Raw genomic sequence first — 14,122 nt, 5'->3', positions numbered from 1 at the left:
TCTCCATCCATTTCCTGGAGTTTGAAGTGCAATGTTGGGAACCATTGTCGAGAGTGGGCATTAAATATGGAATGTACTCTACACCAGTCATTCTCAATGGGGGCCCCACTCCGCCTCCCCAGCCTGGGGCCATAGCACATTTAAGTAAACGTTTTGCTTTCCTTTCACCTCACATAATGTAAATGTTTTTTAATGTTTTTATGTATTTGGCAGGAGAGAAGTATAGAGGAAACTAAAACTTGACAGCTTCTCAGGGAAGGGGGCCCATAAACTTTGAGCAGAATGCTAAGGGAGCCATAGCCAAAAAAAGGGAGCTCTACACTGTTGTACTCAAGGCGTTGTGCATCAGGAAGTCACTTCTTCTCATGGTATCATTGTCTGTCATTAAACTAAAGATCCTTTTACTGTCTGTCAGTAAAACTAAAGAGCCTTTTTGGAAATTGTGCCCATTCATCCATGCACCCATGGTATTACACCTCAAAGCTCAAACCGAACTGAGCCTTGTTTCTCTCACAATCGAGCCTCAGAACAAACCACTCAGTCACCCATTTCTGGTTAAGAACACCCAGTTGGTTAGGATTCGCTCTAGAAATCTTAGGCTTAGGCTGATGCTGATGTACTTTGCTAAGACTCAAGTTTGGAGGAGACAGGGGAGTTGATTCCAAAGCTGACTTGCAGTGCATGTTTGACAGAACCCTGATCTCAAATTCCTTTCACCAGTAGATGTCCCACTCAATGACAATTCACCAAAATGGATAGAATAAAATCAAACTATTATTATTGGAAGGCAGTGTCCGAAATCTGTTCTTACTTGGTTTTACATGGCCTCTGGTTTATAGTTGGCAATATCAACCTCTTGATTAAATTATAGCTATATTAATCATACCCTAATGTTCACTTTAGACTCTGTAAAGTCTTAAAAGTGTCACTGATTGAAGAATAAAAGGCTATTGTAATGACATTGTTTTATATTGTAACTATGAGAATATAATGATAGTTTTTTGAAAAGGTACAGTAGGTTTATAAAATCCAGTTTAATGTGATGCTAGTCCACTAATGTTAGTAGACATTTGCTGAAAGCCTTCATGCGTTACCCAGTCTAATTTTTGGCAGCAGTATTAAAGGTCATCCAACGAAGAAAGCTTAGCCCCCACCACATCGATGCTATCCATCTACAGGTACTCCCCAACATGAGTCTGTGTTCTGTTCTGGATGACTGGAAGTATCTCGGAATGGACGTATGTTGGGGACTTGCCTTACCTGTGATATTGAAGAATAAAATGATGGATTTTCCTTCCATTCTCTATCCCTGAATCCTTGACCATCAGAATATTGAGCAGAAATAATCAGTTAAAAAACAGGATTCAAGGATTTAAATGTGGTGAAATATCTCAATGATGTGGCCACCAAGGCCAGCTGTCGCAATAGGTTGGACACCAATCAACATGGCAGCCACCATAGATAGGTCCGATTTTCACTGTAATTGTGTAAGTTTTATATTTTTTCTTTATTTTAAAAAAATTGGATGTATGAGCGGATGGACGTAAGTCACATAGGTCGCAAGTCGGGGAGTACCTGTATGCTAATCCCACTTTCTAGCCTTCTGTGCCTCGTGATCTAAAATTTCATCCACAGTTTCTTGAATGTTGTCAGAGAATCTGCAGTAACCAGTCTGTTCCAGATTCCAGCCAGCACCTGGATGGTAAATGATTCTTTCTCAGATCAGGCTGTTTATCTCTAACCCCAAACGAATGCCCTCTTATTTTATGCACCATTGTTAAGGGGAAATGTTCTTACTATCTATCCTATTTTTGCCCCTTATATTTTTGTGTACCTTAGACCCCTCAGTCTCCTCTCCCCCAAGGAAACAAAACCTGTTCAGTCTCTCCTCAAAATTCCAATCGATGGTTAGACTGCACTTAGAGTATTGTGAGCAGTTCCATCCTCCGCTCTCTAGTAAGGGTGTGAATAAGATAGAGAGGGTGCAGAAAAGATTCACAATATTGCCTGGTCTGGAGAGCTTGAGCAATAAGGAAAGAGGGGGTGGGTCCCCAAATGCTGCTCTCTCTCCAAACTCCTTAATTCTTTCAGCCATAAGGGCCACATCCAATGAAGCGGAAAATGGCAGAAACTTTTGACAAATTGGACTGTATCTGTGGAAGAAGAAACAGCTAATGTTTCAGGTCTCTGCCATAGATGCTGTGTGACCTGCTGAGTGTTTCCATAATTTTCTGTTTTTGAGTCCTTTCCTGTTTTCTTGTGAAAAATCATTGATCTGAATTGTTAATTGTTTGTTTTCCGCAAATCCTGCCTGCCCTATTGAGTATTTTCCAGCATTTTCTGTTTTTATTTCAGAAATCCAGCATCTGCAATATTTTCCCCTTCTCCCTTCCTCCTGCTTTTCTGCCCTTTCCTAGTGCTCAGCTGTGAACACTGTACAAAGTGCTTATCTGATGAGCCTTTGGGGGAGCTGCCAACTAATTCCTAATACTCAGAAGCTTCATCAAGAATGATTGTTTATTCAAGTAGTTCCTCTAGACTAACTCTGGAGTATTCAACAATGTGGGCACTGAGAGAGGGGGAAACCACCAGATAGCAACCTCAAAACAAGAATGAATCCAATCATGTGATGTACATGTGTTGCACGGCTGAAGGTTCAGAACTGAGAATATCTTGGACATGAAGGGGATCAGGGGATGTGGTGATTTGAGCAGAAAAGTGGACAGAAGGCTGTTATTGGTTATAAGATCACCATGATTTTATTGAATGGCAAACCAGTTTGAAGGACACCTGGAAAAGTCCTGCTTCTCATTCTTAAGTTGTGATTGGCTCCTAATGAAACTCCATTGACTCAAAACTCAAATCTCTTTATTTTTTCACTGATGCTGTCTGAGTAAATCCAGGACCATCTATTTTTACTTAATTTGCTTCTATTTTCCATTGTAAAATGAAGGATGACTTGCATGTAGTTACTTCAGATCTCATTAACCTGCAGACTATTACATTGTTTTGTTCATTTTTGGTCAATAATTTGAAATTCTCCGATCCTTTTCTCAGCTATAAGCAATGCTTTGATAATCACACAGCTGACAGGTTACTTTCAGTGTGAGTACTCAGTGGTTAAGATGAGGAGATAGGTTAACAGACATTTCTTTCCCTCTCACAATATTTAAGCAAGTTGTAGAAACATTGATGCTTTCTGGCTTCATTCCTTTTTCATGTTACATCTTAAGTTTGTTTGCTTGGAATGTTCTTCATGCAATGAGCCCTGCACCATTGCATGTGCAAATGCTAGAGAATACAGTAGCTGTAATCTGCAGCAAAAGAAACCAACTGCTGAAGGGATCACAGCAGATCAGGGAGCATCTATAAAGGCAGGCCGATGGTCATCATTGAGTCAAGACCCTGCATGTGGAGCATTGAATGTGCAATAGCAGGGAAATTTGGACCACTGCAATGGAGAGGATAGATTTAGATGGTCCCTGGTTCAAACATAGACTTACTGCATGGCAAATGGCCCTTCCAGCCCACAAGCCTGTGCTGCCCAAGTACCCCAATTAACCTACAATCCCAGTGCATTTTGAAGGGTGGGAGGAAATTGGAGCACCTGGAGGAAACCCATGGAAACATGGGGAGAACATACAAACTCCTTACAGACATAAAGGTCCGGTCCTGATCTCTGGTGCTGCAAAAACATTGTGCTAACCATTATGCCAACTGTGGCACATGTGGGTTGTAAATCTGGAATTTGTTGCCACAGGCTGTTGTGGAAGCAAGGTCTTTGGGTGTTTTTAAGACTGAGATTGACAGGTTCTTGATTAGTCAGGGCATCAAACGTTACGGGGAGAAGGCTGGGCAGAGGAACTAAGGAGCAAAATGAATCCGCTCATGATTAAATAATGGGGCAGACTCAGTGGGCTGAATAGCCTATTTCTGCTCCTTTGTCTTGTGGTCTTGTGTTGCAAAGGAACATCACCTGATTATAATATTGATGGGGACAGGCAGACACGGTTGCAGCGGTTGCAGGGGAAAATTGGTTGGTTGGTTGGGGTTGGGTGTTGGGTTTTTCCTCCTTTGCCTTTTGTCAGTGAGGTGGGCTCTGCGGTCTTCTTCAAAGGAGGTTGCTGCCCGCCGAACTGTGAGGCGCCAAGATGCACGGTTTGAGGTGATATCAGCCCACTGGCGGTGGTCAATGTGGCAGGCACCAAGAGATTTCTTTAGGCAGTCCTTGTACCTCTTCTTGTACCTCTGACACGATGGCCAGTGGAGAGCTCGCCATATAACACGATCTTGGGGAGGCGATGGTCCTCCATTCTGGAGACGTGAATATAAAGCACAGGAGAAACTGTGTCCCCTTGGATAGGATCACCATGTGTGTACAGTTTACTGGAGGAATTACCAAGCATGCTGGATCAGATTAGTCAGAATGACTCCAGGGATGAGGGACTTTGGACATGTGGATGGACTGACAAACTGGAATCTGATAGAGGTAATTAACATCACCTCTGATCCAAGCAGGGGAGATAGGGAAACAAATACTGCAGATGGACTCAGCAGAATGAGCAGCAAGTCAGGTAGAAATGGTCATACAATGCTTTGGCTTGGGCCCTTTTATCAATACTAAAGCAAAAAAGGGGTGATATTATATATATTGTATGAAGGGGAAAGAAGCAGGGGAGAGACCAAGGGATAACAAGATATTGGAAAGGAGGAGAAGTGGAGTGACCGATCAAGGAATAGACCACTGGAATGGATGGGAGTGGGGAGGGGGTGGGGGGGAGGTTGAAAAGTCAGAGCAGAGTAAATACAGGAGTAGGTAAAGAGATGGGAACAGTGGATCCAGACCCAAAAGGAAGTGGTGCATTAGTTAAAATTAATGTTCGGTCATTAGTTTTAAGTCTTTCTCTTCCCAATGGCAAAGGGCTAACAAGTTTATTATCTTCTTATTGTACATATACAACATAAAGAAATAGTGTTTCCCTGGACACCCATACATAACCAATACACAGCACATAATAATCGCATATGTACATAAAGATATAATTTAAAATAAATATATATACTAGTAAATATTTTGGGATGATTTACATGGTTACTGGAAACTGTGCATCAATCTCACAGCCTGTAGGAATCAGTCTGGCAGTCCTGATTATCATGATCCTGTACTTCCTGATGCTAGTGGGTCGAAGATACTACGTACTAGATAAAAGAGTCTTCTAAAATTCTTTGAACCCCATTTAAACAACATTCCTGGTAGATGTCATCAACAGAGGAAAGAGAGATCCCAGTGATCTTCTCGGCAGTTTTGCTGATCCTCTGTATTGACTTCCAGTTGCATGTTTTGCAGCTACCGTTCCATAGAATGATGCAACCAGACAGGACATTTTTAATTTTGCTTCTGTAAACTGTTGTCAAGGTGGCAGCTAGTAGCCTTGCTGACTTCAGCCTCCTCAGGAAGTGTAGGTGCTCTGATGCTTTCCTGACTAATGAAGAGGTATTGTGGGTCCAGGATAGAAACATAGAAACATAGAAGATAGGAACAGGAGTAGGTCATTCGACCCTTTGAGCCTGCTCCGCCATTCAATGAGATCATGGCTGATCTTAAAGTTCAGTACCCCATCCCCGCCTTCTTCCGTAACCTTTAATACCCTTATACTGAAGAAATATATCTAATTCCCTCTTAAATATATTTAATGAACCTGCCTCTACTGCCCTCTGTGGCAATGAATTCCACAGATTCACCACCCTCTGGGTAAAGAAATTCCTCCTCATCTCGGTCCTAAATGGTTTGCCTATTATCCTCAAACCATGGCCCCGGGTTCTGGATTTTCCCATCATTGGAAACATCCCATCTGCATCCATTCTGTCCAGTCCTGCCAGAATTTTATATGTCTCTATGAGATCCCCTCTCAATCTCTAAACTCCAGCGAGTACAATCCCAATTTGCGCAATCTTTCCTCATAAGTCATTCCTGCCATTCCAGGTATCAGCCTGGTGAATTGCCTCTGCACTCCCTCCATTGCAAGAACATTCTTCCTTAGATAAGGTGACCAAAACTGCACACAATACTCCAGGTGGGGTCTCACCAAGGCCCTGTACAGCTGCAGTAAGGTATCCTTGTTCCTCTACTCAAACCCTCTTGATATGAAGGCCAACATACCATTTGCCTTTTTAACCGCCTGCTGTACCTGCATGCTCACCTTCAGAGACTGGTGTACAAGTACCCCTAGGTCTCTCTGCACTTCCCCATCTCTTAATCTATTGCCATTCAAATAGTAATCTGCCCTCCGGTTTGTCTTACCAAAGTGGATAACCTCACATTTATCCACATTGTAGTGCATTTGCCATGTATCTGCCCAGTCCCTCAATTTATCCAAATCACACTGGAGCTTCCTGACCCCCTCTTCCATGCACACAACCCCTCCTAGCTTAGTGTCATCTGTAAATTTGGAGATATTACATCCAATCCCCTCATCCAGATCATTAATGTAAATTGTAAACAGCTGGGGTCCCAGTACAGATCCCTGTGGCACCCCACTGGTCACCGCCTGCCACTCAGAAAATGAGCCATTTATCCCAACTCTCTGTCTTCTACCTGCCAGCCAGTTCTCAATCCACATCAATACTTTGCCCCCAATCCCATGAGCCTTGATTTTGTAAGCCAGTCATTTATGTGGGACCTTATTGAAGGCCTTTTGGAAGTCCAGGTACACCACACCCACTGGCTCTCCCCCATCTATTTTACCTGTCACCATCTCAAAGAATTCCAATAGATTTGTCAAGCACGATTTACCTTTTGTAAATCCATGTTGACTCTGTCCGATCCCTTCTCTGCTAGTCATATGCTCCGCTATTACATCCTTAATGATGGATTCCATCATTTTGCCCACTACTGATGTAAGGCTCACCGGCCTATAATTCCCTGCTTTTTCTCTACCCCTCTTTTTAAATAGTGGGGTAACATTAGCTACCCTCTAATCCATGGGTACTGATCCTGAGTCTATCGAGTTCTGGAAAATAATTCTTAAAGCATTATTTAGGTCATCCTTTCTATGTACATCAAAGAACTGTGCTCTCCACTCTCTCTATGATGGAACCATTAATATGTTGTCGACCTTCTCTCCTGACATCCATAATCTTTTCCCTAGTCTTGTCCAAGTGTATGGGATTGGCAAAAGAACTGAAAGTGACAAGAAGGAATGCTTCTATTTGTGTGCAGCAAGTAGTTCTGGAATGCAGGTGTTGTGGTAGTTCAGACTCCGATGTGGTACTCGAATGGGATCTGAAGGAAGGAACAAAATGAGCGGTGTCTTAGGAGAGAGCCCAGCAGAAGGATGAGCTGGAATGCCAGCTCAATGTGTAAAGGTATTATTCATTTGATGAGTTAAAATGTTAATGTTGTCACCTTTCTGTGATATCTTTTTGGATCTCTGACTATAGGAACAGAAGAAACACTGGACAGGGAAATGAATCTGTTTATGTTCTGCTTGATTATGCCCTCAGTCAGACTTAGAATGAATATATTCAGGCAGGGGAGATCAGTGTCTAGTGGAAATCCACATGGATCTGTTCTGGGAACCCTGGTCTTTTGGATTTTTATAAATGACTTGGACAAAGAAGTAGAATTGGCAGATGTCACAAAGGTTGGAGGTGTTGTGGATGGTGTAGAAGGTTGTTGTAGATTACAACAGGATATAGACATGAAGCAGAGTTGGGCAAAAAAGTGGCAGATGGAGTTCAATCCAGATAAATGTGAAATGATGCATTTTGTTAGGTTAAAAGATGGCAGAGTACAGGATTAATGGCAAGATTCTTAACAGTTTGGAAGGACAGCAGGACCTTGGGGTCTAAATCCATGGCATTTTCATGGTTGCCGTGCAGGTTGAAAGGAGAGTTAAGAAGGCTTATTGTATGCTGGCCTTCATTAGTATTCAGTCATGAGGTAATGTTGCAGCTCTATAAAATTCTGGTTAGACCACACTTTAAATATTGTCTTCAGTTTTGGTTGCCTCATTAGAGGAAGGATGTGGAAACTGTGGAGAGGGGCATAAAAGGTTTATGATGATTATCCCTGGATTGAAGAATGTGTTTTTTTGAAGTAAGGTTATTGGATCTTGGGTTTTTCTCTTTGTAAGGGAGAAGGATGAGAGGTAACTTAATAGAGGTCTACAAGATTATGAGAGGCACAGATAGAGTGGACAGCCAGCACCTTTTCCCTGCAGCAAGAGCAGAGGATATCTGTTCAAGGTGAGGGGAGGAAAGCTGAGGGGAGACATCAGTGAGGTGTTTTACACAGAGAGTAATGGGTGCCTAGAATGCATTGCCAGAGCTGGTGGTGGAGGCTGGTACAATAGGGGCATTCAAAAGACTCTTGGGCAGGCACACGAATGCAAAAAAAAAAGGTATAAGATTGGGAAGGTTTAGTTTGTTGAGTAGATTGCTAACGGTTGGCACAACATTGTGGGAAGAAGGCCTATACTGTCCTATAATGTGCCCCTGTGCCCCTAATCCCCTTTCTATTTTATTCACCTCAGACACTGTGTTCATATATTCCTGAATGCTTGCTTTCCTTCAGTTTCAGAAACCAGCCTGTGTTCTCTGGGAACTCTGGGCTGATCATCTACATATCAAAATGATTTAAAATTCCAGTTTTGATTTCCAGATCTTTTGGTGAAGAGGGGATTTGCTCAATAGTGGATTCATCATGACACGAAGAGCGGTTTATGGACTCCCACTAATGTTTCCTGCTTTATTTCAGTTTTCAGGGAACCCTACACCGTACGGGTGGAGGATCAAAGGTCAATGCGTGGAAGCGTGGCTGTCTTCAAGTGCCTCATTCCTCTCTCGGTGCAGGAGTATGTTAGCGTTGTGTCGTGGGAAAGAGATACAGTCTCAATCATCCCAGGTAGGGAAGTGGAAAGGGAGATGCCTTGTGCATCTCTTGTGTTACTTTTGTTATTGGAGCCTGATGATGTCATAGTGTGATATTCAATTGTCTCAGTATGATCCATTTCTTGAATATGAATCCCCAAACCAGGTATGGACAAATTACCTCTTGCTCATTTGATTTCATTTATATGATGTTTGAGCTTTACTGACATGGTGAAATACTGACGTTGGACATGAACTGGTCTTTGCAAATACATAAGAAATCGTTTAGCTGGTTAACTTCTCTGGTGAGATCCTGTACAACCTAGAGTTGTGCATTGTTCAGATGAACATTTTATATCTTTGGAGATTGCAAGTACTTTGACCAATTGTTAACTTTGCTTGTGGAATTAATCAGTGACTTAATGCGTTTACAATTCAAGATTGTTATGATCTCTATAGGTTATGTATAATGAAGGAAGTTGAATGTGCACATGCAAAACTCACAGACTGGTTTGTATATTAGTGGATGGGTGGGTGTGTATATATATAACAGGCAGAGGGAGACTAGAGGAGTTCCTTTTTGCTGCTGGCACCAGTTCAGAGTTGTCATGTTCTATTACTCAAAACAACTGATACAAGGCAAATCTCTCTTTAAGAAGATGATTGTCAGTTTGTATTTTGCTTTTTCAGTTTCAATGTAGAAAATTTATTTTTCTTAAAATTGCTCGTTCCAATCTGATCAGAGACCTTGTGTGTAAAACTTCATTGCTGGGTTCCATTGACTTGTTAAGTGCAATCAATCCCTTCTCTAAGGAGTGCAATTCTATTAACTTGATGCTTAATGGAGATGGAGATTTTTACATGTTAACTGGTTGAAAGTATCAAATGGTCTCTAGAATTTCCAGTCTTGAGTGTTTGATATTTCTGCCAAGTGGCAAGGTGGAAAACAAAACAAACTAATTGAGAGGAAGCCAGGAGCGGTGTGACCCAGGTGTATGTTTAACTGCACCTTTCCCTTCAACTGCAGTAGATCTGGAGACAAGTTTGTCTTTGAAGTTAGAAACGCAAGAGACTTTTAACTCCTTTTGAAACATTATTATGCCACAACATGATTGGGCCTTTAATGGCTACTATTTTTGGTCCAGCAGTGATAGGTTTTGTTTAATTTTTATGGCTTGCATCCAGGTGGACTTAGATATATCTAAGAGAACCTTTTTTTTTAAATTAAACCTTCAAAGTTTTGGTGAACATTTGAGCCTGCTTAATTAAATAACCTATTGTAACCATGAGATTTAGCCATTTTTCTACCAAAATTATTTTTCCAAGTGTCCACTGATTACTCAGCCCATTAAGTAATGCAGAAATCGAGATTCATTAACTCAATTACACTAATCAATTTCCAATTGTCCTGAGCTGCTAGACCATATCTGTTGATTGTCAGATGGCCCTTTTGGACTGACACATGCCTATGAACAACACACACAGCAACATCTTGCATGTCCTCATCCTTCAGAGAAGGAAACTTGCAATCCTTTCTTGGCTCAGCTGACACGTGACTCCAGTTTTCACTGAAGTGGTTTACGAATGATCCCTGAAGAGGCTGACCACTCACACCCTGACACTGAAAGCACACTTCAAGGGGATTCTCAGGCATAGCAGGTGAAACAAAAAGTGAATACCAAATCATTGGAAAAAGTATTGGGAAGGACTTGGTGCAAGTGTCAGGGTGTTTGAGTGGTTAAAGGTGGAGAGCTGGAGAATGAGATGAGGACAGTTGAGAATAGGAATGGAGGGCAAGATGGACAAAAGTCAGAGGAACAGAATTCTGTGGGGTTTAGAAGGGGTCCATGCTTTAATGGAAGCATCAGTTGCCATAGTATGCTGCAGAACACAGGATACATTTCTATTCCAGTTTCAAACCAGTTTGAGGTTAAAACCATCAATATTTGTGCTTGATACCTCCAAGGTCTTCAAAAAGGAATCAAAGAATATAAAGGATACAAAATGACTATGATTGGGGAAAAAACAGAAAGAGACAAGAGGTAATGCTTTGTTTTTGTTCAGGAAATGCTTCCAATCTGAGATTGGGCTTGGACAATGTCACAAGGCATTGACATACTTTTGAATTGGATTATACCATTCATTTAAATAATCTGGACCTCATTAAGTGATCAAAGGAAGGAATGCCAACACTGTATTGCTTTATTAAAATGGGTTAATAATTTATCAGATGTTTGTTGAAGTTTTGTATTTTGATCTATTTCCTAAAAATGGGAAGTTTCAAAAATTATGAAAGGATTTATTGTCTTTGGGAATGTTGCCATTAATTTAGTTTAATAAATCCAGTCAGTGGTGAAGACAGATCTCTTTATTCTGTGCTGGGGTGGAATGAAAGAGGGAAGGATTTTTGGTAGCTTGGCAGCTTTATCTTCAGGAATTTGCTTCCTGTGATGGCGGTCCAGGAGCTCACTTCTACAGCATGACTGACATCAGTCTGATCCACTTCTTGCCTTCTTCAATCTACCTGTGCTGATTTATTTATTTGGTGGGTGATCTTTGAAGCCACTGTCCTCCCAGCATTGCCTGTCAACCAATTATAAGTTGGACTAATGTACTTACAGAGTATTCCAGCGATTCATCTTGTGGGAAAATAAATTGCAATACTGCAGGAATGGAGAAAGGGAAATGGACTTAAAAAATAGCTCCATTAGAATGTAGTAAAGAAATAACTGGCTGAATGGCATCCCTCTTGCCATGCCAGTATAAAAATTGTCTAAGGGAAAGGTACACAATGAGTTGGGGTAGGGTAGGGGAGTCCAAGATGAAAATTGGCTGAGAAACTCTTGGTTTTAGCTTTTGAAAGACACTTGATGAACAAAAATGTTTGTTTCTCATTAAAACCGATATTGCTCAAGAAAGCAATTTAACATTCAGCTCACTGGTGCAATCTTTTCATCCTTGCACAGGTTGATAATGAACGACAGTTGACAGGTTAAGTGGCACTTGTTTGGAATAAGACCTGGTTATTTTGCTTATAAAAGATTTCAGTATCTTATTTCCACATGTCTGACCCTTTCAAAGCAAACATTACATTTCATTGAACCTGTGACCTTTCACTCAATTGTTATTATTATTTTGGGAGCTCTGCTCATTGATACAGCAATGGGGCGAAGAGGTTGATTGAAAAAAGGCTTTATTGCTGCAATGGATTTAACGTGCCAAACAACCTCAGTGGACCCAACACAATACTCTGAATCGTTCCATGTGACCATGGGTTTGAATCCATGAGATGTGATCTTCCATCCATTTATAGATGAAAGGGCCTGTTGGAAGACTGTAGGGAACAAGGCAACTCAGTGAAGCGTTGCCATGTGGCTTACCCGTTCAGTAGTAACATTGTGAAAGCATTTTGTGTCAGGTTTCAATTGGATATCATGTGTAACCCACCCTTAGTTACTGACTATGGGCAGTTGGGACATGGTCATCTTAACTGAACCACCAGCACTGCATAAAACCTTCCAATCTGCCTGTGGTGTTAAACCATCGGTGGACTTGGTCTTTAACATAATTGATGCAAAAACTTGCGAGGGGGCTCTGCAATTTAGGGACCAGTGGGCTGCTGGTAACTCAAAGCGTGGAAGCTGTGGGTTGCTGGAGATTGCTGTTGGGAGACTTGTGCCAGGCTGCGGACTGCTGGAGACCGGCTTGAACTGGCTGGAGGGGTACCAGCTATCAGACCTGGGGTGCGAGGAGGTGCTGAAGGCGCTGGAGGTTCCTTGACCATGTCAGTGACTTGGATCTGGAGCTCGGGTTGCTAATAAATTGAACTAGACTGTGAGGCTGTGGAAGTGCTGGAGATGTATCTACAGACACTCGGTGACTCTGGGGGTGACTCTCTTTTGCTTCTCTCTTTCTCTGACTGTACGTCTGACTGTAAGAAATGTAAAAGGCGCTTAGGCCATTCCTGGCAGAAGCGAATCTGTCTGCCTTGCAGATGGCAAAAAGAAAGTTCATGTATATGATAATGTTTGATTACTATTGACAATAAATTGAATGTTGAATCTATCAGTTGATAATACTCTGGCCAGCGTCACACAGCATGGAAAAGGCCCTTCAGTCCAATGTCCACGCTGACCAAGCTGGCACAGTCGGCTACTCCCATTTGCTTGCATTTGTTCCGTATCCTTCTATACCCTTCCTATCCATAAATCTGTCTAAATGTCTTTTGAATATAGTAGCTGTAAAGTTATTTTCCCTCTGGTAGCTTGATCCCACTGAGGACCAACCTCTGAGTAATAAAAAGTGACTCCTTGAGTTCCTCTAAAATCTCTCCCCCATCACCTTAAACCGAGGCTCCATAGTTCAAGAAATATCTTCTCTGGGAAAAAGACTGCGAGCATTCACTTTATCCGTGTTTCTCATGATTTTATAAACTTTTCCCTTTAACTAGCCCCTGAGCTCTGTCAACATCCTTGTTAATCTCCTCTGCACCCTTTCTAACTTATTGATATCCTTCCTCTCACTGGGCAACCAGAACTGCACATGGTTTCAACTGTGGTTACACCGATCCCTTGCACAGTTGAATCGTGAGGTCCCAACCTTTGTTTTCAATACCTCTACCAAGTCAACCTGAGTCACTATTTTCAGGGATGATGCACCTGTTCCACCAGATTTCTCTGTTCTACAACATTCTTCAGGGCCCTACGATTTACTTTGTAAGTCATACCCTGGCATAAAGTTTATAATACATGTATATAATAGATGTAACACCAAAGTTCCTTGCCTAGGAGCTGCACTGTCAATGGGAAACAGGTGCAGTTATGGTGTCTACTAAACAGCATTTGGAATGAACACAACTTGGACTTGCAAGAGTTCTGCTTTTAAAGGCTTCTTTTTAAGGATTCTAAATCTATCTTCTGTCATCTCAGGATAAGAGAGCATGAGGAAAGTGGTATAAAAGTACCTCCACCATTTTGTTTCATTCTCTGTAATTGTTGCATGTTTATGGTTGGCGAAGACAACAGTAGCGTCGAGGGTTATTGTGAACCTGCCAGCGAGAGGAAATGAGACACCAGGACCAAATATTGAATTAAACATTGGCTTATACATCTGTGCTATAAATAAGGCTCAAACTGCAATTGCGCACCTAAGATTTTGGAAAGGAATGAAATTTGATTGGCTGTAGAGCCTCCTATAAGGAAATGAAGCTTAATTTCACTTTGTTGTCAGGGTGATAAGATCATAGAATCAC

At 41.7% G+C, this 14,122-nt stretch overlaps 1 protein-coding gene across 1 annotated transcript in view; it reads left to right on the top strand.

Annotated features, from left to right (window-relative positions):
- Window positions 1-14,122, top strand: part of LOC138741243 (cell adhesion molecule DSCAML1-like) — a 352,860-nt gene that overhangs the window by 47,249 nt on the left and 291,489 nt on the right. Inside the window, exon 3 of the mRNA XM_069895004.1 lies at window positions 8,759-8,905. Coding sequence (XP_069751105.1) covers window positions 8,759-8,905 — 147 coding nt within the window. The remainder of the gene's footprint in view (window positions 1-8,758; window positions 8,906-14,122) is intronic.

The sequence above is a fragment of the Narcine bancroftii genome, chromosome 8 (genome assembly GCF_036971445.1).
Source record: "Narcine bancroftii isolate sNarBan1 chromosome 8, sNarBan1.hap1, whole genome shotgun sequence".
Lineage (NCBI taxonomy): Eukaryota > Metazoa > Chordata > Chondrichthyes > Torpediniformes > Narcinidae > Narcine > Narcine bancroftii.
Note: the sequence above shows the minus strand (reverse complement) of the source record. Positions and strands in the feature narration are given on the sequence as shown.